At 52.3% G+C, this 23,575-nt stretch overlaps 1 protein-coding gene across 10 annotated transcripts in view; it reads left to right on the top strand.

Annotated features, from left to right (window-relative positions):
• Positions 1-23,575, top strand: part of IQSEC1 (IQ motif and Sec7 domain ArfGEF 1) — a 382,440-nt gene that overhangs the window by 235,449 nt on the left and 123,416 nt on the right. The window contains exon 1 of one of the 10 annotated variants that reach the window (XM_055109509.2): positions 1,634-2,416. The exons of the other annotated variants lie outside the window; for them this stretch is intronic. Coding sequence (XP_054965484.1) covers positions 2,340-2,416 — 77 coding nt within the window. The 5' untranslated portion in view covers positions 1,634-2,339. Of the gene's footprint in view, positions 1-1,633; positions 2,417-23,575 lie in introns of those variants that run through there. 10 annotated transcript variants of the gene reach the window in all.

The following is a 23,575-nucleotide window of genomic DNA, read 5'->3' as shown; positions in this document are numbered from 1 at the left end:
GTGTGGGGGGGGCGGGGGAGGAGTGGGCAGCACTTCAGGGCTGCTGGCCCCGCCTGTGCTACCTTGCCAAACAGGCTCATCACACTCAGCAGATCGCCTCTCCCCTGCCTGCCCCCAGTTATCAGCCCAAGTTGGGGTGTCTTGCGTCCAGCCTGGGTCCATTCCGATGACACTGGGCGTCCCCCTTTACCTCTGGCCTCGCACTCCCCGACTGTATTATAAGAGGCTTGGACCCAGCCATTTGGAAAGCTTTCCCTTTCCAGCCATCCAGGACGGGTACCTCCAAGGGAAAGTGACTACAGACAGGGTCTCCCAACCTTGGCACTACTGACATTTTGGGCAGGACCATTCTCTGGTGTGGGGGCTGTCCTGTGCATGGTAAGGTGTTTAGTGACATCTAAATGCCACTAGATGCTGGCACTCTCTCCCCATTTGTGACAACCAAAATTTCTCGAGATATTACCAGATGTCCCTGGGGGTGGGGGGATGACCCAGACGCCTCTGGTTGAGAACCATTGCTCTAGAAGCAGCATTTTTGCTAATGACACTGAGAAAATGCCACCTGAGGTGGGAGACTTTGTTCTTTGGCTTTGCATGGGGTGAGATCAGGCCTCTGGTTCCCAGCCTGGCCCTTGGAAGCTGAGCAGCCTTGCTAGAGGCACACAGAGCCTTGTCTTTTTTGTGGCACCAGCTCCCATCCGACCGCCTGGATGTCATCCCTCCTGAGCAGCAGCTCCTGGGCTCTGTGTGCACACCTCTGGGGATGGGGTCCTCTCTGTGCCTCTGTTCCCTCATCTGAGGGGAAGTGGGGAGGTAGCAAGACCTCCTCGTCTGAATGGAGTGTGACCACTGCTTTGCAAACGATGTCGGGTTGTGCAAACCTGGGCCCCAAAGCGGCCAGAGGGGGTGAGTGTGGTGCCTCTGAGAGCCTTTCACACACTATACAAGATCCTTCCTTCCTTCCACAAATGATTATCGAGGCTCCTCCAGTGGGCCGGCCCTTAAAAGAGATGTGGCCCCTGCCCTGGAGTCGTTGCTTGTAGTCAGGAGAAAGACAGTTAACAAGTAAACATGCAAAAGCAGGATCCTTTCAGAGGATGGGATGTCCCATGGAAAGAATCAGACAGGGTAGTGGCTGAAGGGGGCTGAGCTGCTATAGCTTAGACACGAGGGGTGCTGGAGTGGGACCTGACTGACGAGGAGGAGCGGAGCTGCAGGAAGCGCACCCGAGAGCAGACTGCATGGAACCAAAGGGTGTGCCGGATTCATGGGGGTGAGGGTGGCTACTGTATCTGGGACCCAGAGCCTCAGACTTTCAGGTGGCTGGTGTGTGGGGAATGGGCCATGGGAGGGTTGGAGCAGACGCCGGGACCAGCCAGATCCCAGGAGATACAAGGGGAGAGGTGAGGGTGGGCCAGGGACTCCTCTCCTATTGTCTGTGACTGCCAGGTCCCCTGGCCTGTGGAGCCACCCATTCTGCCTGGGGTCCCTCTGCCCAACAATGCGCCTGGTTGTCTGTGGCCCTGCAGCTCAGCCGCTCCCCTCCCTGGTTAGCGACAGGATTCCCCTGCCGGCAGCCAATGAGCGGCTGTCATAGCGGTTCCATTTTAGATTTTATCAATGTGTCCCCGTCGCCCAGGCAACGGCAGGCGCTGGGCGACCCTGTCAGTCTTCCTTCGCCTGCCTTTCAGAGCCCAGCTGCCCCCACCCCAAGCACCATGTGGCTACATGGTGAGTTTTCCCTCGCACAGGCCGAACAGGGATTCCGCCAAACGTAATTTATCTGGCAAAAGAGGCCAGTGTTTGCCTGTCATCTGGCCCCCTCCCTACCTGCTCTCCCTGGGTCTTCCTGGCCTCAGCCACTCTGGGCCAGCCAGGCGGGTGTAGGACTGTCCAGCCAGTGCCGGCCCCACCACCCGGAGCCCCAGGGCCTGGTTGGAAGAACAGACTTGCAGAGCCACCGTCAGGAGCCCTAGCATCCAGACCCCCCAGGATGATGGGCTGGGGCCCCCCACAACTTGATACAGCCAGAGCTGCCTTGGTGTGTCCCAGGGACCCCCAGGGAAGCCCTCAGATGCACCAGCTAACAGAGACAGCAGCAGCATGAGCCGGGCCAGGCGAGCTGCGTGAATGAGTTGCTAGGCTTTTGTGCTGGCTGCTCTTTGTATTGGAGGCGTGTACTGTACAAGCTGCGCCGGGCGGGCTGGGCCATGTGAGTGGGGGCCGCCGTGGCAGGGACCAGGGCGGGCCGAAGCGGCTGGTTCTCCACCTCCCACTAGCCCCTCTCCGTGTCTCCGCGGAGACGTTACCGTGGTCCAGCTGGAGACCAAAAGGTGAAAATGCTCAAGTTCAAGGCCTTTTGCCTGGATTACTGGCAGTTCCTGTGCCTACAGCCCCTGCATGGAGCCTACAAAAGGTAAGTCGACCCTCTGGGGAGAGCCTTGGCCACTAGGGCAACGGGGCCTGGAGAGAAAGTTCGCCCTGATCCTGCCCGATTGCAGGGCTTCCTCCTCTTGGCGGAGGGTCCCTGTCACTGGCCAAGACCAGCGGCAGCGTTTGTCATGGTTCACTTTGCAACTGGGCTTAACTATTCTTTCCTCTCCCTCTGGCCTGAAACTGGTAGAGTTTCTGCAGAGAAAGAGTCACCCTGGACTGCTCTGTGGCCAGGCACTGTGTTTCATTGTTCCTTGCTGCCGGGGTGAGCCCTAGGCAGGGAAGCTGCACCGGCCCGGGGTCCCCGGCCAGCTCTTTCCCGGTACACTTGCTCCGACCTCGTGGGCTGGATGACTCAAGGGTTGGCCTGCCTCCTCCCTAAGCACAAGTTTGGGGAGGCAGAGTTGGGGGTCCCCTGGTCAGGAGATCAGGAGCCCGAAGTTCAGTCCCTTTCCTGGCTGCGCGATCTTGGGCGAGTCACTTTCCCTCTTTAAGCCTGTTTCCCAACTGTAGGGATTCGGATTTGATGACATGGATTTGGGGACTGCTCCCTGAGGTGACAGGGGCTGCAGGCACCACAAGCCCGAATGTTCATACCTCCGGCAGGTTCTTCCGAGCGTGTGTGTTCTGTCCAGTGCACACCTTGGTCAAGAAAGAACCGCATCCGGGCCAGCAGGAGATCATCATGGAGCCGTCGCCATGGTCACCTTGAACGGCGTGTTATTAAAGACCTGGAGGAGGGAATTGTCCCGTCTATTCTGAGGGAATTAGTTTTTCCTGATTTCACACTCTGTGAAGTCTGCGGCCATTAGCATACGAGCAATTCTGGGAAAGTGTGGGAGCTTTTCTTCTTCCTTCCAGTGGGCTTTCTCCAAAGGGGGCGGGCACGGAGGATCTCACGGCAGCTGTAGAAAGGAAGTCCCTGCTCTTGGGAGGGTGCCAGCCAGAGAGGCCTGTCCTGCGTCTGATTAGTGCAAGCCACATCAGAGAGGAGCCCGACACCCAGTGGGCCCTGAGCGCTGTGGTGCAGCCTTTCACCCCACCCCCGCCCCCAGGCTTGTTCATGCGGCCTCAGGAGGGCATGTCCGGCTGTCAGTGATTCGGTGTCTACCGCGGTGGGGCACTTTATATACTTAATTGTTCATCCTCATCCCTCCTGCAAAAGAAGCATTAAAGCCCCTGTGCACAGGTGAGCAGAATAAAACCAGAGGGCAGGCAACTGCAGAAGAGTGGCCACGAGATCTGACCCCTGTCTTTCCTGTCTCGAGATGCAATCTCTCTTGAATGTCTACAGTCTCAGTCCATGCAGACGCCGGAGTCCTGGGCCAGGCAGGGACAAATGAGGGACAGACCCTGCTCCACAGGGCTCAGCTAGCCAGGCATGAGTCGCGGTCAGAGTCTTGAAAGAGGAGCAGGGCTGGGTGCGGGGGCTTCATGGAGGAGGTGACAGCTGAGCCAGGTGGTAAAGTGTCTGGAGGAGTTTGCTGGGTTGAGATGGGGAGCACAGGTGTTCCAGACAGAGGGGAAACCACGTGGGAAAAACCCAGAGGCTTTAAAAGGGAAGGGTGTCTTTGGGTCATGGCAAAAGGCCATGGAGCTGGGAAGGGGCACCAGGGGCTGGGGCTCAGGACCGGAGCCTGGGCCTTGTCCTGCATTCAGTGGGGAGCCCATGAAGGATCTTAGTGGGCAAGTGGCAAACTGAGAGTCACACTCTGGGGGCCACGTGGTCCAAGTGTGAGAGGCCTGGCTCAGGCTCTAGGAGGAACCCGTGAGAGCGCTTTGTCCCCTCCCCTGACCTATGGAGGTTCTTACTCAGAGCCTGTGCTCTTGTTCTTAAGCCCTGACTGTGCCTGAAAGACAAATGAGACTAATCCTTGAGGAGCTCCCAACCTACAAAGGGAAAAGACCTATTAACAACTCATGAATGTTAAGAATGGGGTATAAACAGAGGGTGCACAAATTACCAGCAGCCTGAGGGAGGTCTTATTGGAAGGCTTCCTGCAGGAGGTGGCATCTGATCCGGGCCTAGACATGGGAGTTGGAATTTTCCAGACACTGTGGGTGGAAAACAAAGCATGAACAAACGTATGGTGTGGGACCAAGCCTCGCATGGTGCATAAATGATCAGAGGTGAGGCTGAAGCCTAGGTGTGTGTCAGGGGAAGAGCTAGAAAGGAAGGTGGGGCAGGGAAGCTCAGTGAGTGTCTGCTACACGTGAGGCTTCATTCTAAGCACCAACTCTGCGCGCTAATGCCACGAAGTGGAGTCATGATTCTTCCATTTTCCAGGTGAGGAAACGAAGGCACGGGGAGAAGTAGCTTGTCCAAGGGCTCATGGCCAGTCGGTGGTGCCAATGGGATTTAACCAGGGGATCCAGCTGTGGAGGCTGCATGCTGCCAGCTGAGCAGCTCGGTCTGTCCACCCTGGCAAATGACATGCTGAGGGCTGGGGGCAGTCATCTTTCCAGCAGTTGTCGACCAGAAATAATGATAATGCATCAGCCAGGTGGGCAAGAACTCAGACTTTGTGGTCAGACCTCGCTGTGGCAGGGAGCTTAGAAAAGTCACTTTTCCTCCACAGCTGTGTAACATGGGGGAAGGGGGATGCTCAGCTCACCTCTCGTGGCCCTTGTGTGGGGATTTCAAGGGTAAATGCTGGAAAAGCACTGAATATACAGCACTTAGTAGAGGCTTTGCAAGCGGCTGTCCTCACCCAAACAGATCCTTCCCCAGGAAAGCTCTGCAAATGGAGCCACTTGGCTTTTTGCCTGATGCCATATTCCGTTGTTTAAAACGGCGATCCCAAACTTAAGAGTATGAAAGAGGTGTTTTGCAGACAATGCATAATTAACCACTTCTAAACACAGGGTGTGCCAGGCTCCCTCAAAGCTGTTAATTATTCTTTATTAGTGATCTTAAGTTAATGTAAAATAATCCTGGAGCTCTGCCAGAGGCTCGGGCAGGGGAAGGAGCAGAGCCGCTTATTTCAACTAGCAAACGGAAAGAAATCTTCACGGGGCGCCTCTGCGTTCTGCCTTGGTTGTGGGGAGGTGCCTCTATAGACTCTTTAGCTCTGGCCCAAAGGCCATTGTGGGAGGCGGCAAGCCCTCTCCCAAGTTCCCAGAGCCCAGCCGACCTCAGGGTACTTTGGTTAATGAAATAGTTCAGGTGGGAAGAAAATATGGAGGAGAGTAATATACCCATCGCCCAGCTTCCAAAATAAGCTGTTAATGATGTGGTGGACTGCCCTTGTGGGCCACCCCACAAATCTTATCCCTTTCCTGCTTCCCCAGAGCTAAGCCTAAACAGTCCCTCTTGTTTGGTGTGTAGATTTCCCATGCACATTTTTTTAAATTGCTATAGGTACATAGTAAGTGTATATATTTATGGGGTACGTGAGATGTTTTGACACAGGCACGCAATGTGAAATACACACTTCATGGAGAATTCATGGCTTAGTGAGCTTGCTTTCCAAAGTGGCCCTGGCAGTATGTAGCCTTACCAGCAGTGGGTGAGAGTCCTGTGTCCCTACATTCTTTCCCCCCACATTGAGGGTATCCATCCCCTCAAGCATTTATCCTTCGAGTTACAAATAATCCAATTATACTCTTTCAATTATTTTTAAGATATACAAATCAGTTATTATTGGCTATAGTCACCCTATTGTGCTATCAAATAGTAAGTCTTATTCACTTACTCATTCCTTCTATTTTTTGTATTCATTAACCATACCTACCTCCCCCTCTGTCCCCCGACTACCCTTCCCAATTCTGATAACTGTCCTAGTCTCTATGTCCATGAGTTTAATTGTTTTGATTTTTAGATCCCACAAATAAGTGAGAACATGTGATATTTTGTTTTTCTGTACCTGGCTTATTTCACTTAACATCATGACCTCCAGTTCCATCCATGTGGTTGCAAATGGCTGGATATCATTTATGGCTGAATAGTACTTCATTTTATATATATATATATATATATATATATATATATATATATACACACACACACACACACACACACACACATATATACTTGTATATTTATATATCCTTATATATTTCTATATATTTTTATACATACTTATATATACTTATATATATATTCATATATATACCAAGTTTTCTTTATCCATTCATCTGTTGCCATGCATATTTTTACAGCGTTGCTAAAACAAAAGATGGTTTTACATGTTTTTAAACTTTAGATCATAGTATTATAAATTGCAAGTTGCTTTTTTAAAAGTTTTACTTGTGGTAAAATACACATAGAATTAAAATCCACCATCTTAACCATTGTACAATTCAGTGGCATTAAGTACATTCACGTTATTGTGCAATCATTCCCACCGTCCATCTCCAGAACTTTTTTATCCTCCCAAACTCTGTACCCATTAAACACTAACTCCCCCCTCCCTTCACCCCCAGCAGCCACCATTCTACTTTCTTTCTCCATGAATTTCACTGCTCTGGGGACCTCATATGAATGGAATCAATACAGTATTTGTTTTTTTGTTATTTTATTATTTCACTTAGCAGAGTGGCCTCAAGGTTCATCCATGTTGTAGCATGAGTCAGAACGTCCTTCCTTTTAAGGCTGAATCATACTCCACTACAAGTATGGACCACGTTTTGCTTATCCTTTCATCCACGAATGGACGCTTGTGTTGTTCCCACCTGTTCACTATTGTGTGTAGTGCTGCTATGAACATGGGTGTGCAGATATCTCTTCAAGGTGCACCTTGTTTTTTCACTCAACATTTTATTGGTAAGATTCATCCATGTTGCAATGTATAGATCTCATTGATTCATTTTCACTGGTGTATAGTATTTCATGGTATAGCCATGCCCCGGTCTAAGTATCTGCTCTCCTGTTCTTGTGTATTTTGGTGATGTCCCATTTTTTGACATTACAGACAGGGATGCAGTGAGCACCCTTGCCCCTGCCTCCTTGTGCTTGGCTGCGGGCATTTATGGAGGGTTTGTACCAGGATGGCACATGAGTGTCTTCAACTTTCCTGGGCTTAGTGAACTTGCTTTCCAAAGTGGCCCTGGCAGTATGTAGCCTTACCAGCAGTGGGTGAGAGTCCCATGTCCCCACATTCTTTCTACACTCAATATTGAAAGCCAGGTGGTTTTTTTAACGTAAAGAGGAGAGAAAGAGAGATTCAGAGAGGAGAGCATGTAAATGGTGTGGGGGCACAACTGTAGCTTGACGCAGCCCCAGGCATCCTGGGGTGGAGGGTGAGGCACACATGTGCTGTTCCCTTGGTCTGTGTAGTTCCAGGCCCTCCACAGTAAGAGGCTTCCAAGGGTGGTAGGAACTCTGCCCACACGCTGACTTTGCAACCTCACCTTCAGCATGCCGTGGATGCCGTTGTCTGGTTCGGGATGTGGGACTAGTTCTGATCACACAAGGTGCCAACTGATCTCCTGATGCGCAGGTTTCACAGATTGCTTTTGTTAGAAAGAACAGAGGCCGGGGATCTCTAAAACACAGCATCAAGGAACTCACTTTGGGACAAGCTCCCCAAACTACCAGCTCAGTAAGGGAGCTCAGTGGACGGGATTCCAAGCACACAGCCTGGGAAGCTGGCCGAGCTTCCTGGGCTCATCCAAGGCTGTCAGGCACCCCCTACACCGCTGATGCCCTGGGCCTCATCTGTTGGCCAGGGAAGTTCAGTCCAGGGAGGAGTGGCTCTACAGGGGGCACCCTGGGTGGCTTTGTGGCTTGAGGGGACAGTGCAGTTCTGAAGTCAGGCGAAGTGGGAATGCAATCTGACTGGCTCCTTTCATAATTTACTTTTTTAAAAAAATTATTTTTATTTATTATTATTACTTTCTTTGAGTGTTTATATATGCTAAGTGGCTTTGCATGTGGTATCTCTGTTAATCCTCACAACAGCCTTGTGAAAGGGATACTATTATTTTTTCCATGTTTCAGACAAGGAAAAACTGAAGGCAGAGAGGTTAAATGACCAGCCTAAAGTCACAGAAATGGAGTGTAGTTTATCAATCCAGGTGACCAACTCCACTGAGCTACACTATCTCGTGTCTCCTCCACACTAATGAATACTTTCTGACTGCATGTAACTGTCGCGGTTGTTATGACGGTGTAACACATCACCCCAAAACTTAGTGGTTTAAAATCCCATAGAACTGCAACTTGGGCAGAGCCTGCTCTACTCAATGTCAGCTGTGCTTTGAAGACTAGGAGCTGGATTCCTAGGAAGCCTCACCTGCCCACGCACCCACCCAGCCACTCACTCCCTTCCTCACCTTGCAAATGCTACTGGCTGACAGCTGAGACCTTAGCCAGGGCTGGCAGCCAAAACACCTGCACGGGACTCTCCATGTGGCCTGGGCGTCCTCAAAGCATGGCGGCTGGGTCCCAAGGGCAAGCAATCCAAGGGAAAGAGAGCCAAGTAGAAACGGCCACCTTTTATGACCAGGCCTCAGAAGACACACAGCATCACTTCTATGGCATGATCTTCACCAGGACAGTCAAAAAAGTGCTGCCCAAGCCCATGGTGAGGGACTTAAACTCTACCCCTGCTCAGGAGTGGCAGGGTTCTGGCAGAGCGTTTGGGACAGGAGATGAGGTTGTGGCCCTGTTTGGAAATAAAATCTACCACAATAGCAAATCACTTCTCCACTCTAACCCTCAGCATCCTGGAGTTGGGAAGAGGACCTAACAGGTGTAGGGACACTTGGGACCCAGTGGCATTCAATCAGTGACAGGTTTTCTTTTTCTTAATGGAGTAAGTTGAAATGAAGTGTGGTGATTATTCAAGAGAGGGGGCAATCATTTCAGCTGGGGGAGCAGGAGAGGATTCTTAGAGTTTTAGAGCTGAGATGGGTCTTGAGGGCTGAAGAGGACTTCTCAAGTCCACGTAGGGAAGACAGTGTCCTTGGCAGAAGAGTCCTGAGAAGGATGTGCAGATGGTGCCTAGTGTCTGATGGAGTCTTTGGTGGAGGGCAACAGAAATCGCCACAGGCCAACTACAGCAAAAAGGGAGTTTACTGAGCCACTCTTAGGAGTTCAGGGGACCAGCAGGAAGCTGGATGTGGATTAGGAGCCGGGGCGCCTACTCTGTACCCCCAAGGGCAGGCTCACAGCTATGAAAAAGTCTCCCTGGGAGCCCATGGCCCTGTGCCACCACTCAAGCTGTCAAGTCTCAGGAGAGTTTCACTGGCCAAGTTCAGGTCCTGTCCTGCCCCTTGGCAGTGCTGGGATGTCAGTGAAGGAGGAGAAAGCAGGACAGAGCCTCCAGGGACCACTGGGCTTCCATGGGGCACAGGCTTCTGAATTCCCACCCCACCAGCACTGTGCCCTGTCGGGGCGAGGCCGATCCCTGGGAGCATGGGAATACTGTTAGGGGAGCCTGTGTGCTGGACAGGACCTGCATGTGGGCCTGTATTCCCTGCGATGGCGAGCATTAGCTCAGACACTTCTGCTGGGCTGGTGAGATTCAGGAGCCGGTGCAGGTGAGAAATACCCCAGAGGGTCAGGTTGACCAAACTGGCAGGGCCTTGAGAAACTTGTCCTCAGCAGAATAGTTGCAGTGAAGGAATGAGAATCAAGCATCCAGAGCTGAATCCGGCTGGTTTAGAGAGAGCAGCTGATCTCCTAGTGCGAGTCACGGGCTGCCTGGCCTCGGTCAGCAGATCCTCACTGAGCCCGTCCAGAGAGCATTTAAAGTAAGTGTTGCAGGTGCCAACAGGCTCCACACTGGCTCAGTCTTTCACTACGCCCTCTCCTCCTCCCCGGCTGCCTTCTGTGTTAGCAAGATCCCACTGGTGGCAAGAGGCGGGAAACGGGTGTTAGGTTCATGGAGATTTGATTCGGGGAAACGTTCTCGCTGGGTCAAGACCTTACGAGCTTCTCACCACAAACACTTCTTGCTCTTGGTAACTGCTGGATTTAGCACGTGAGATGAGTCCATCCCAAGTGACTGTTTGCACCTCAGCGGTTTCTTGGCAGCCACCGGCTCGGACAGGTCCTTCCTTCCGGAGGGGGAAGATCATGCCAACCTGAGCAGCTCCACTTGCCCAGTTGACTCTGGGGGGAGACGCCTGGGCCTGAGTGGTTGCAAGCTGAGCCCTTCGCCTGGCAGGGCCTGTCACAGGCTGAAAAGTGTCTCCCTGAATTCACATGCTGACGTCGTAACCCCAGTACCTCCAAATGGGACTGTATTTGGAAATAAGGTCTTTAAAGAGGAATGAAGGTGAAATGTGGGGATTAGGGTGGGCCCTAATGCAGTCTGACTGGCGCCTTTATAAGAAAGGGAAATTGGGCCACCAACAGCGGGAACACCGTGTTCATCTCATGTGTCACCTTGCCTAGGCCATAAGGTGACCGGATGTCTGGTCACACATTACTCTGGGTGTGTCTGTGGGGTGTTTCTGGATGAAATGAACATTTGCACTGGGCTGAGTGAAGCCGACTGCCCTCCCCAGCCTGCGTGGTCCTCTTCCAATCAGTTAAAGGCCTGAATTGAATAGAAGCTCAGCAATCAGTAAGAGGGTCTCCTGCCTGGTGCCCACAGGCTGGGACGTCGGTATTTTCCTGCCTTCAGACTCAGATTGAAACACGGACTCTTCTTGGGTCTCAAGCCTGCTGGCATTTAGACTGAAACTAAGTCATCAGCTCTCCTGGGTCTCTTGCTGACTATAGATCTTGAGACGTGTCAGTCTTTGTAATCATATGAGCCAATTCCTTATTTAAAAAAATATATGTATATATATACATATACATATATATGCATCTCCTATTGGCTCTGTTTCTCTGGAGACCCCTGACTAATACGCCGTGTGAAGACACAGGGAGAACACAGCCACATACAAGCCAAGAAGAGAGGCCTCAGGAGAAATGCGCCTCGCTGTGACTTCCAGCCTCCAGAACTGTGAGGAAACTCATTTCTGTTGTTTAAGCCTCTTGGTCTGTGGTGTTTTGTTACGGAAGCCTCTGCAAATCAATACAGGGCCTCTCTGTCTTGATCTGTGAAGTGGGTACGAGGACCTGTCCTCGGGCTCGTCAGGAGACGCTGTCTGGGCGTGTATTCTGTGCCCTCAGAAGAGCTTATGTGCCTGGTGTTTGGTGGTCAGGGCTGGGATTAGGGTGAGACAAGTGAGGTGTTCACCTCGAGCACAGAATTTAAGGGGTGCCAAAAAACTCAATAATCAAGTAAACAAAATATTGAATTTTAAAATAAACACAGGCTGTTGTCTGTCTTGCAACACCACGTGAGTATTGTAAAGCGAGAGGTCATTTCCAAAGGCACTGCAGTTTCCAGGCCCCGAGGCCCTCGTGTGCCCTGCAGAGCTGGTTTATGAGGGTTGACAGGGACATGTGAACAGATCGACCAATGTGGGGCTTTATATATAATGTTTTAAAAAATATTTTTAACGCCTGTAATCCCAGCACTTTGGGAGGCCGAGGCAGGCGGATCACGAGGTCAGGAGATTGAGACCATCCTGGCTAACATGGTGAAACCCCGTCTCTATTAAAAATACAAAAAAATTAGCTGGGTGTGGTGGCAGGCGCCTGTAGTCCCAGCTACTTGGGAGGCTGAGGCAGGAGAATGGCGTGAACCTGCGAGGTGGAGCTTGCAGTGAGCCAAGATTGCGCCACTGCACTCCAGCCTGGGCGACAGAGCGAGACTCCATCTCAAAAAAAAAAAAAATGTTTAAAGCTTTATTAGTTTTTTCTACTTGGTTCAAAATATGGGGGGCTATTTTGGTGTTTTAGGGGTGCACATTTGTCCTTCCGTGTCAGGATCCAACCTGGCTCCGTGCAGTGCAGTTGCTGGCCCTGGGCTGGCCCATCCGCATCCTGCAGGTTCAGCCTGCGGAAGTCACGGCAGCACAGCCTTCCCCGTGCCGCCCTGCGCTGTCCACTTTCACAGGGCCAGCCGGGGTGTGTGTGAAAGGCTCAGGAATCAGGGGTTGTTTCTCCATAGAGGACCGCATGAGGTCAGTTGGCAGCTCTGGATGAGCTGTGAGGATTGGAGAGTAGTACCGAGTCAGTGTCAGTGCCCTCATTTTGAAAACGGAACCGTGATTATGCCAGAAAACGTTCTTGTCTTTAGGAAAGACACTTTGAAGGAGTAGGGGGCTTGAGGTGGGCACCTTACTCTCAAACAATTACAGGGGGAAAATGTGTATGCGAGCACAGGTGTGTGTGCGTAGAGAAAGGAGAATATGAGGAAGCAAATGGGATACAATGGTAACAAGTGGGGAACCTGGGTGAAGGCTATACAGGAGTTCTTTGTACTCTTCCCACAACTTTTCTGTGGGTCCGCAATTAATTCAGTATCTAAAGTTTTAAAAACAGAGCCAGAGGTTGCTGAGGGCTGGCTGCAGGTGCTCATGAAGTTCTCTACCCTAGACCTCCTCCACCGCCTTCTTAGTCCTTCAGGTGTCAGCCCCATTGTCTCCTCCTTAAAGAGGCCCTCCCTGTCACCTTGTCTAGTGTAGCACCGCCCTCTCCTCACCTTTCACAGTCACTCAGTTTTGTTTTCTTTGTCGCCCTCACCATCCTGGGAAATTATCTCATTAATTTGCTTAGCGTTTTTGTCCTGCATCCCCTGTCTGCAAATGTCGGCTCCATGAGACTCTGTCTTGGTCACTCCTGCCCCTCTGCCCCCTGTGCCTGGCACACAGTAGGTTCTCAAGCAATATCTGTGAACGAGGGAAAGGTTAGATGATCACCGTTCTAAAGGTCAGAAAACCTGGAGTCTTGTCCTTTCTGATTATCCCCCATGGGCTTGCCGGGAGACCTGGGACACTGTCTTGCCCCCCTGTGGACCTCGGTTTCCTCATCTGTACCCAGCCCTATAGCTTTTGGATTCCATGTTGCAGAAAGCCCCAAGGTTCTGCAGAGGCCGAGTCCCCCAGCTGAGCCCCTCCCTGCTGTAGGCAGGGGCAGGCAGGGGCCCTTGTCTACCAGCTGGGGTGGACCCGTCCCTGCCCCCAGGCTTGTCACCACCATTCCCTGATAGAGGAGAAGTATGTGGCAGAGAGAATGTGCTGTGTGGCCCTTACCTGTAGGCCAGTGCTCCCAGAAAGGTGGGTCCAGGTAAGAGTGAGTTCACTTCTGTCCCTGGGCTTCTTTGTAACAAAAACGGGGCAGTTTTTAAGCCCAGCATCTTTGGCAGGAAACAGTATCTGTGTGAAACTCGGTAACGTTGTCTTGTTTTCATGGTAACCTTCTACTTACAGCAGATGATCCTAGTTTTCCATTTAAAGGAGTGATATAAAGTTTCCTTTTAAAATAAATGTATTCAGGGGTGAAATCCAACCAATGTATCATTTTGTGCATTGCTTTTAGCTTCTTATTGTTGAAAGTGTGAAACATGCGTGGAAGTGGAGATAGCTGCTTGGTGAAGGTGAACCTCGGAGTTGTAAGGCGAATCCCACGCCTGCGTGGCACAGCTTTGCGCCTCATGCTTGAGTTTCTTCCACCCACTCCATGCTGTTTTTCATGTTCAGCTCTCCCAAAGGGTCTCCAAAAATGTCTTTTTACAGCTGGTTTGTTCAAATCAGGGCCCTAACAAGACCCACACAGTGCACGTGTCTCGTAAGCATCCTTTTACCTAGAGGCTCCCCTTCCTTTTTCATCCTTGCAGTGCTTATTGAAGGAACAGGGCCATTTGCCTGTGGCATGTCCCACATTCAGGATTAGGCTGATTGCCTCATGATGTCATTTAAGCTATTCCTCTGTCACCTGTAGTTCCTGTTAACTGGGAGTTAGATCAGGAAGCTTGATTAGACTCAGGTTGTCCAATTTTTTAAGCCAGTTGATTTTAAAAGAAAATATTTAATAAATAACTAGAATGGCCCATAAAGAGAGTGCACCATAAAGGTGGGGCGAAGCTGAGCGTGGTGGCTCATGCCTATAATCCAGGTACTTTGGGAGGCCAAGGCAGGAGGATCACTTGAGACCAGGAGGAGTTCGAGACCAGCCTGGCGGATATGGCAAAACTCCATCTCTATTAAAAATACAAAAATAGCTACGTGTGGTGGTGCATGCCCGTAATCCCAGCTACTCAGGAGGCTGAGGCATGAGAATCGCTTGAACCCGGCAGGTGGAGGTTGCAGTGAGCAGAGATTGCACCACTGCACTCCAACTTGGGTGACAGAGTTAGACTGTATAAAAAAAAAGATTTTAGACAGAGCATGATGGCTCACGCCTGTAATCCTAACACTTCCGGAAGCTGAGATGGGAAGATTACTTGAGGCCAGGAGTTCAAGACCAGTCTGGTTAATGTAGCGAGACCTCATCTCAAAATAAATAAATAAATAAAGGTGGGACGAGGGTGGAGCTGGGAATGGTCTGGGAATGGAGGAAAGCCATGGAGCAGGTTCAGGCAGCAGACTTACCTCTACAGGTCTGGGTATTGGGAAACAGCCCAGAGGCAGCAGATGACAAGGAAAGGAGGCAGGGAGGCCAGTGAGGAGGTGAGGACCCAGCCCAGAGTGCTGCAGTCCTTACCAGTCCTCACCAGTCCTCTTTGAAGGGGATTTGTGTGGACACGTGCACGCATGCATGCACACACACATCTCACACCGCATGTGCGCACACACACTCACGCTCACGCACAAGGGGAGGGTTCCCGTTTGGCCCCCCTTGACCTGCACGGCAAGACCCAGGGAGTCAGGATACAGGGGCTAAAGAATTGAGGCCTCAGCACAACAAAATGGGGATTGAAGGGAGCAGCTTTCTTCTTTGTCTAAGGAAGGGGGTAGTGAATAGGCATAGCCTGCAACAAAAGGGATTTAGGTTAGACATTGAGAAAGACTTCCAAGCCAGCCGAGGAGAGCCGTGTTATGCAGCGGTTATGAAGCATGTCTCAGAGCAAAGCTGCTTCAGTTCAATTCCCCACCCTGCCATGTTCTATCTGTATTAACCCTGGGCGTGTCTGTGGACCTCTCTCTGCCTTCCTTTCTTTATCCTATAGATCAGATAGTAATAGCACCTACCTCATGGGATGAGCCTAAGCATTAAATGAATTAGTCACACATAGAGCAGTGGCTACAGGAACTATTCAGTAGCCCTTAGGTATCACCGTTCTTGTTGTGTTGATGGAGAGCTGTGTCACCCTGGAAGTTTTAAAGACGGCCATAGCCAGAAACTTTCAAGGCTAGAGGCTTAGAAGGGCAGTTGCTATATATTCGTGATCTTCTATATAGCTTTACACAGTACAGTCACACAGCGTTAGCTCCTTCCATTTGTTTCATCTTCACAACCCCTGGAGATAGATCCTATTTTTCTCCCCATGTTGTGGATGAAGAAACTGAGGTAGGCCAGAAGGTGTGAGGAACAGCTTGTGAGGATCCCTTGGCCAGTGCAGGTCTCAGAATCAGGACTTCTGATCCGGAGTCCCAGATCTGCGGCTTCCTTACTGTGTGACCTCAGGGCAAGTCGCCTCCACCTCTGAGACTCCATTCTCCATCTCCAACACTGAAGAATGAGGCCAGAGCCTCCGGTGCCTATGTTGTCTGATTTCCTTGCATAGAAGATCTGAGCACAAACCCTGATGGTCAAACCCAGTACCATCTGCCCTCCCCATGGCTGAAAGGAAACGTGTCAGAACCCTCAGAAGGGACAACCCATGGGGACTGGCTGTCACTTTGACTGATTGCTAATGTGAGTCCTGCCATCTGGGGTGTCATCTGTCCCATGACCATGCCACCTGCAGAGGCACCCAGTTCTAGGGTCTGGCTCTGCCCTGACCCCGGTTGGGGTCACCTTAGCAAGTTCTTGGAAAAACATCCCCCAAACAGCCTCTACCCAGATGCTCAAGAGCTGCTCAGGATCCTGTTTCTACCCTCCCATGGCATAACTCGATAAGACTGTGCAATTGTCTTTATACTTCCTGCCGGCCTAGCCTGGCCCAGCCTCGGGGGACAGCTGACAAACAGAGGCCAGACGGTGAGCAGTCCCTGGCCCCAGATCCCACCCTGGCAGGTCATGTCCCTTATCTGGGACTAGTTTTATTTGCAAAATAAGGGCAGAGGGATCAAGTGAGCTACTTGTTCATTCATTCATTCGGCAGGTATTCATTCATTAACTCCCCCTCTGGGCCAAACCCTATGCTTGAGGCGTGAGAAATGGGTAAGCAAACCCCCTATTTGTCCTCCTGTCACTTCCAGTCTGGGATTATCAGCCCTGCGGGGCTTTGAGGGGCCACAGGCATCTCTGGAGCTGAAGCAATCATGGGCAGCTTCCTGGGGGAGGAGGCAGCTAAGTGGACCTTGAAAGACAAGAAGGAGCGGAGGATACAAGAGGTATCCTGTGGGCTAGACACTCACAAATGTATTTTATTTGGCTTGCATAGGATTAACCTACATATCATTGTAAATTTGAATTTATTGCAAACGTATAAAAATCAAGAGCTTTTACGTAAAAACCTGGATTTCTGATATCTGAAAAATCAGAGCCCTTATTCCTACAGAGCAGCCATCAGTCAGAGCCAAGCCACAGTTGTTCTGTTTGACCAGTCGGAGTCCCCCCGTTCTGCCTTGCCTCATCATCCCTCCAAACCTGCTCCCACTGGCCATCCCTGTGTCCCTGTCACCGTGGATGGAACCTCCATTTTTCCAGTTGTTCAGGCCAGCAACCCAGGCATCATCTTCCACTCCTCTTTTCTCTCTCACCTCCTCATCTTATTGATCAGACATTTCTACCAGTTCCACTTTGAGAATGTCTCTAGAATCCAACCTCTTGTCCTCACCTTCCTGTCCACCACCCCAGTCCAAGCAACAGTTCCTCCCTGGCCCCTGCCTGGCCATTGCCCCCTTGTGGTCTCTTTTCTGCACAGCAGGTAAAGTGAGGCCCTGCAGGCCAAGTCTGGCAACTTGGACGCTGGCCCTTTGTGCTCCATAAGATGGACTTGCGGAAGCTCTTCTCTGCCTTCTTTCCCAGCTCCTGCCCTGAAGTGAGTGCCCAGCCCCTGCCTGCACACTGGATATTAGTGGCCATCCTAGGCCTGAGACAAGATGGTGGAACTCAGGATGCCAGCTGCCTGGGAGGCTGGGAGCCCACTACTGTCCTCCAAGACCCAACGCTCTCAGCACCCTGGACTTTCATTTTTCCATTTGGAAAACAGGGGCATTCCAGCACCCATCCTCAAAAGGCCAATGCTTCTTGAGAAGGGGGATCCAGGGTTTTGAAGTTCAGCCAACTCGGTGTATGTGCCTTCCTGCGCCTTGCATGGCTCTGGGCACCATTGGAAGACTGCAGATATAAATGACAAGTGATTTATTTTGTTTTCAGCCTCCAGAGCTTTAGCTTTAGAGTCAGATAGGCAGAGCTGGTTTTATATATCATCCTGAATAACTAACCTCAGCATCTGAACCTCTGTTTATTAATTGGTAAAAAAAAAAAAAAAAAAAAAAAAGCTGGGGAGATAATAACTGCTACTTCATAGGGTGATCGTGCGAAGAACTAAGCTACATAGATCTCCTCACCTGCTCATGTGAGCTCTCAGAGCAGTGAGGGAGGGATGCAGAGACAGGTCATCCAAGTGCAGGGAAGAAATGGCTGCAGTCCAGGCTCAGGGAACGGAGAGGATGCAGGGCAAAAAAAGATGGACTCCCGGAGAAGGGAAGTGTATCATCCAGAGAAATGATCTAGTTTATACGCCTTCTTCATGGCACAGCCCACTGTGGGAAATCGTTTTCATTTGCTCCCTTGGTACGGAAGGAAGGCCAGCCCCACCAGGCTCCACAGTTTTGTTCACCAAATCCTCAAGTGATATCTGGCACAGAGTAAGCCAATTAATGAATGTTGACTGGGTGAAGGAACAAGCCAATGAAAAATTGGCTTCCTAGAGGAGGTGTCCTCTGAGTTTGAGCCTTGAGCATTGGGTCCTGGTAGGAAACATGGGTCACTACACAAGCTCCCTTGCAGTGTGGCCCATGATGGGGCTGTGTGCAGGGTGGGATGGGGTTAAGGGAACTGGGCACCTGGGCTGGCAGAAGGGGGGAACCCTAACCAGCCCTGGGCCAGAGGGTTGGGGGGGAGAACAGTTTCATGAACCAGAAAGAGAGAGACCTGGGTGCAAACAGCCACCCATCAGGACTGTGGCTGCCCAGGGGCACAGGAAGCGAGGACAGAGCTGAGGCAACGAGTACCCTGACCTACCATTCTCTCCTCCACCTCCTGACCTCCTGCCAGGGCCGCTGCTGGCCACCCCGTCAGGAACCAGGAGGCAGTGGGAGCCTGGGAGCTGCAGTCCCGGGCCCAGAGCAGACTGGGGCATGTGGATAATAACTGGGCAATATGTGCAGAATTCCTGGCCCAGGGTGGACAGGCCTGGAGATCTGGGAAGGCTCAGGGGTGTTGTGATGGAGTGGGGGCCACTTGGGGGTGTCAGGAAGCTCAATGCAGAGAGAAGATGGCAAAGGGCCTTGCCCACCCCACCCTGGTCTCCTGTGGGTGACGGTCAGCATGGGAGAGTGGGTGGAATAGGAGAGGCTGCACGGACCCCCAGTGAGTAAGGAGGGGTCTCATACTGTCACCTGCAGTTCTCCAGGCGGGAGTCGAGTATAGTGTGCCCATTTTGTGGATGAGAGATGTGGAACAGTGGCTTGCCCCTTAAGCCAGAGGCAGAAATTAGAGGGTCTCAAGGCCCTAAGACCACAGGCAGACACATCTCAACAGGCGAGGAGAGGGCACACATTCAGCAAGGCCTAGAGGCCAGACAGAGGCTCATTGACCCTCACTCAGCTTCCAGAGTAGGGGGCACCCCTTCCAGTCCTCATTTCCCCAAGCAGGGTCCCCTTCAACACTGTCCCTCCACTGTGCCTGCTGCCTTCCTCAAGTGCACACAGTCCCTGAGCTGTGCCCTGCCCTCAAAGGCCAAGTTCACAATGGCATCAGCATCTCCCAGGGAACAAATGTGTCCTTCCCTTTGCCTGGGCAGCAGTGACTTCATCCCCAGCGGGCTGTGTGAGTCACTGGACTGAGGTTGGAGGGCGAGCCAGTTCTCTGCAGAGCCCGGCTTTGGCCTTGTGGCTGGGGAGATGGAATGGCTGAGGGGGTGAAGGCTTCCACACAGACCTGCCCTCGCTTCCCCCGCTCTTTCTGGGGCTCCCTGTGTCCTACAGGGCAACTAGCACTGAGCACCTAACACGTGCCCGGCAGTGCCAGGGGCTTTTTAGGTGACAGCTGGTATTTAATGAGTGCACTCTCTGTTTCAGAAACCATTATGAACTCTCACTTCAAGGACTGGCCATGCTGTCCTGCAGACAGTGATGTTGAGAGGTTCAGTCTTATACCCAGGGCCACACAGTTGTGGTATCACTCATTCCTCATCACAGCCTGGAGGGCAGAGATTTTTTATTCCTGTTTTGCAAAGGGACAAACTGAGGCTCTGCAAGAGGAAGTAGCTTGTGTAGGGACAAAGGAGTCAAAGATGAGTAAGGAGTGCCCTGTTCTCAAGGATGAGCCCCTGAGGATGGCAAAGACAGATAGAGTGTGACATGTCCCCGATGAGTGGATGGATGGGTGGATGGACAAATGGATGGACAGATGGGTGGATGGGTGGGTGGATGGACAGATGGGGTAGATGGATGGATAGATGGGTGGATGGATGGACGGATGGGTGGATGGATGATGGACAGATGGGTGGATGGATGATGGACAGATGGGTGGATGGATGGATGGGTGGGTGGATGGGTGGATGGATGGATGAATTAAGGCTCATTTGCAATGAATTCAAATTTACAATGATATGCAGACAACGTATGATATGTGGATGGGTGAATGGATGGACAGATGGATGGATGGGTGGATGGATGGACAGATGGGTGGATGAGTGGATGGGTGGGTGGATAGATGGGTGGATGGATGGATGGATGGATGGATGGATGGATGGATGGATGGAGTGATGGATGGGTGGATGTGCGGGTGAGGGAACAGATGGATGGATGGGTGGATGAGGGGATAAATGAATGTATGATAGGAAGGAAGATGATAGATGGATATGTGAATGGATTAATGAATCCATGGATGATTCATTGGAGAGGAAGGTGTGTGGATGTTTAATATATGAATCAGTGGGTAGAGATAAAGCGGGTAAGCAGAGGCTACTTCCACCCACAAAAGACGTTGTGAAAACTTCCCCTACTAGGAGGACAGGCCAGATAAACATTTGAATGGAGGCCTTAGTCTGTGTGGCACAAGGAACCGAGGCCAGTATGAAAAGTGACAGGGAAGTAATGTCCAAGGGAGAGTTTCCTTAGGTCAGTGGGGTTCCATGATGGAATGGGGAAGCTTAAAGAAAAAACAAGGAATGGGGAGCCTTGAAAGGTAGTGAGCTTCACATCATTGGGGGTGTTCAAGAAGAGGCTGGGCAGCCACTCCCGCTGCATGCTGTGGAGGAGCCCCTGTGGCAGGTGGAGGTCTGCTGTGGTGGCTTGTGAAGCCTCCTCTGATGACAGGGAGAAGAATTTGGGTTTCCGAGTCCCCCAGGGAGGCCACAGCCTTTGTAGAAACCTATCTTGCTTTTGGATTAAAAGTTCTTTCCTGGCTCAGGGGATGGGGAAGCCTGCAGCTGCTAATCCTTGGTGTGGGAATCAGGCTGGAATCTGAGACAGATTTCCCATTCTGCACAGGCCGGGTGGGGGTGCCTGGGGACAGAGCAAGGCTTTGGAGCCCTGGCCCCACCCTCCCTGTTTCTGCAGACAGGTGATGGCCCTCTCTGAGCCTCAGTTTCCCCCGGTGAAATGGAAGCTCTGCTGCCCACTATACATGATGCCCAGGGCCCTGCTGGGTGCCAGGTGCTGGGTGCACCTGCCCTTCTGGGGGACTTCCTGGGGGCTGTAGGTGGGGAAAAGTAGATCTGTGAGTGTTGACCTTGATCCGTGAGTCATTATCCCTGGGGGCCTGCCTGGGAAGCCCCAGCTGCCTGGCCTGGGCTGGGCCTGGGAGCAGCTGGTGGAGACCAGGGTGGGGGCTCAAGCTGGGGCCTCAGTCTGGAAATGCCCCAGACCCAGCCTGGGCCCAGACCCCAAGGCCTTCAGCTGCTCAGAGGCTCCAGCCCTTCATCCCACCCCACTCCATCCCTACAGAGAGGAGCCAGCTTACACCCTGACTCCAGCGTGGGCTCTTAGAGCCAGACTGCCAAGGTTCAAATCCCACCTCCACCAATTCCTAGGTCTGTGACCTAGGGTAAGTGACTTCCTCTATCTGTATCTCAGTTTCCTCACATGTAAACCAACACTAATCATAAAATCCACTTTGTAAGGGCATTGGGAGAACTGGATGAGTTAGTTCTTGGCCTGAGGAGGGCTTAGGCCAATTCCCAGAGCTCCACAAGCCCACAGTAGCCTGAGGTAAAACTAAGGCCGGAGGGGGCTGACCACGCCCAGCATCAAACAGCAAAGAAGTGGCCCAGCCAGAGCTGGAAACCGTCTCACTCACCAGCTGGAGACCCTCGGGGCCAACCACTGTCCAGAGAAGCAGCCCTGATTTTGTCTTTATTTTGCTTTGTGTCAACCCCAGGCTTTCTCTAGGAGTGAGGTGGCAGAGCAGCCCCTTCCTCCACCCTCATCTTGGCCAGCTGGTCGGTGGGCCGGGCTGCAGGCTTTGGGCTGCGGGGCGGGAGTTGGGTTTAAGCCTCTGGGGAAATGGGGAGGATGTGGGCCCGCCCTCGCCTCCCCGCCCGCCTCCCTCTCTCTGAGCTCGCCTCTCCCATCCCAGGCCAGCCTCTGGACGCAGGGCCAGCCCCTGGGCTCCGGCAGCTGAGCTTTTCCTCACCGGCGGACGCCCCTCACCCATCCCGCCCTGAGTGACTCACTGCTCCCCTGGCCTGCAGCCACTGCTGTCTCCTGGCAGGAGGCAGGCGCAAGGTTGTGCAGAAGCCACAGGGTCTAGTGTGTGAGGGCCGCTTGGCCAGGAGGGTCTGGAGCAGCTAGACAGGACCAGGGCACAGAGGCTGGCCGGTGGATAGTGGGGCCTGTGGCTCAGCCCTGCAGTGGCCTGTGGCAGCCGGTGCCTCCTCTTTTCCCTAACTTTGGGGGCTTTTCTTTCTTCTTCCTACCATGAAGAAGGAAGGGACCTGAAAATCCGTGAAGAGAGCCGTTCCCTGGCCAGGAGGAGACGCTGGGTGGTGGGGCAGTGGTGGTGGGCCCCTTGGCCACTCACTCCTCCACCGAGCCAGGCATGAAGGGGGATGGCAGTGCCGTGTGGAGCCTTATGTGGAAGTACTGCATCTCTGTGAGGACACTCAGGTACCGGGACGCGTGCGTGGCTGCTCTGCCTGACTGTCGACTGTTGGGCAGGATGGTTTGCATGGCTGTACAGGGTCCAGGAAGGAGCTGGGATGGAGGGAGCTGGAGCAACTTTCAGTCTCTGGTGGAGCAGGAGGAGGAGAGTGGAACAATGACCAGGGGGTGTGCTGCGTTTGGCTGGGATCCAGAGCACACATTCAGGAAAGGAACGCCAGGGGCAGGTGCAGCATGTGTTACATAACATGCAGGCACAGGGCACAGCTGTGTGACCCTGGCCCTGCCCCACAGCCTCTCTGAACCTGTTACCCACCAGCGAAATGGGGCTCACACGCGTCCCTTCAGCGCTTGGTGTAGTGATTCCTTCGTATGACTGTAAACGTCAGTCACTAAGTGGCTGAGGGCTCAGCCCGGACTCAGACACCAGGCTGCCCAGGTTTAATGCTGGCTTTGGCATTGTTAGTGGTGTGAGGCGGCTTCACCTCTAGCCAAAGTTTCCCATCTGCAGATCCTTTTAGGATTGTTTTGAGGATTTAGTGAGGTAATACACTCTAAGATCAGGGCCCGGCGCGGCGCCAGCATTCAGTCAGTGTTGGATACGATGACCCTTGCCGTTGAGCTTTCTCCCCAGCTGGACAGCTGTGGGGGGTGGTGGGGGTATCTGGAATGGCGCCTGCATGGTGAGAATGAAAGGGTGGAGCAGAGCTCCTTGGCCCCCTGGGGAGGGGACACCACCTGTGATCGCTGCGGCCTCTGCAGCTGCCAGAAGGAGGGAGACCAGGGCGCAGGAAGCCAGGTCCCTTGTGATCTCAGGCAAGGCTGGGGTCTCCTCATCTGTAAAGGGGAACTACACGGGGCCCGAATTTGTATATGGAAGGGCTTAGGGGCAGCCACCTATTTGGAAGAT

This window comes from Pan paniscus, chromosome 2 (assembly GCF_029289425.2).
Source record: "Pan paniscus chromosome 2, NHGRI_mPanPan1-v2.0_pri, whole genome shotgun sequence".
NCBI lineage: Eukaryota > Metazoa > Chordata > Mammalia > Primates > Hominidae > Pan > Pan paniscus.
This window is presented reverse-complemented; position numbering and strand designations above follow the sequence as displayed.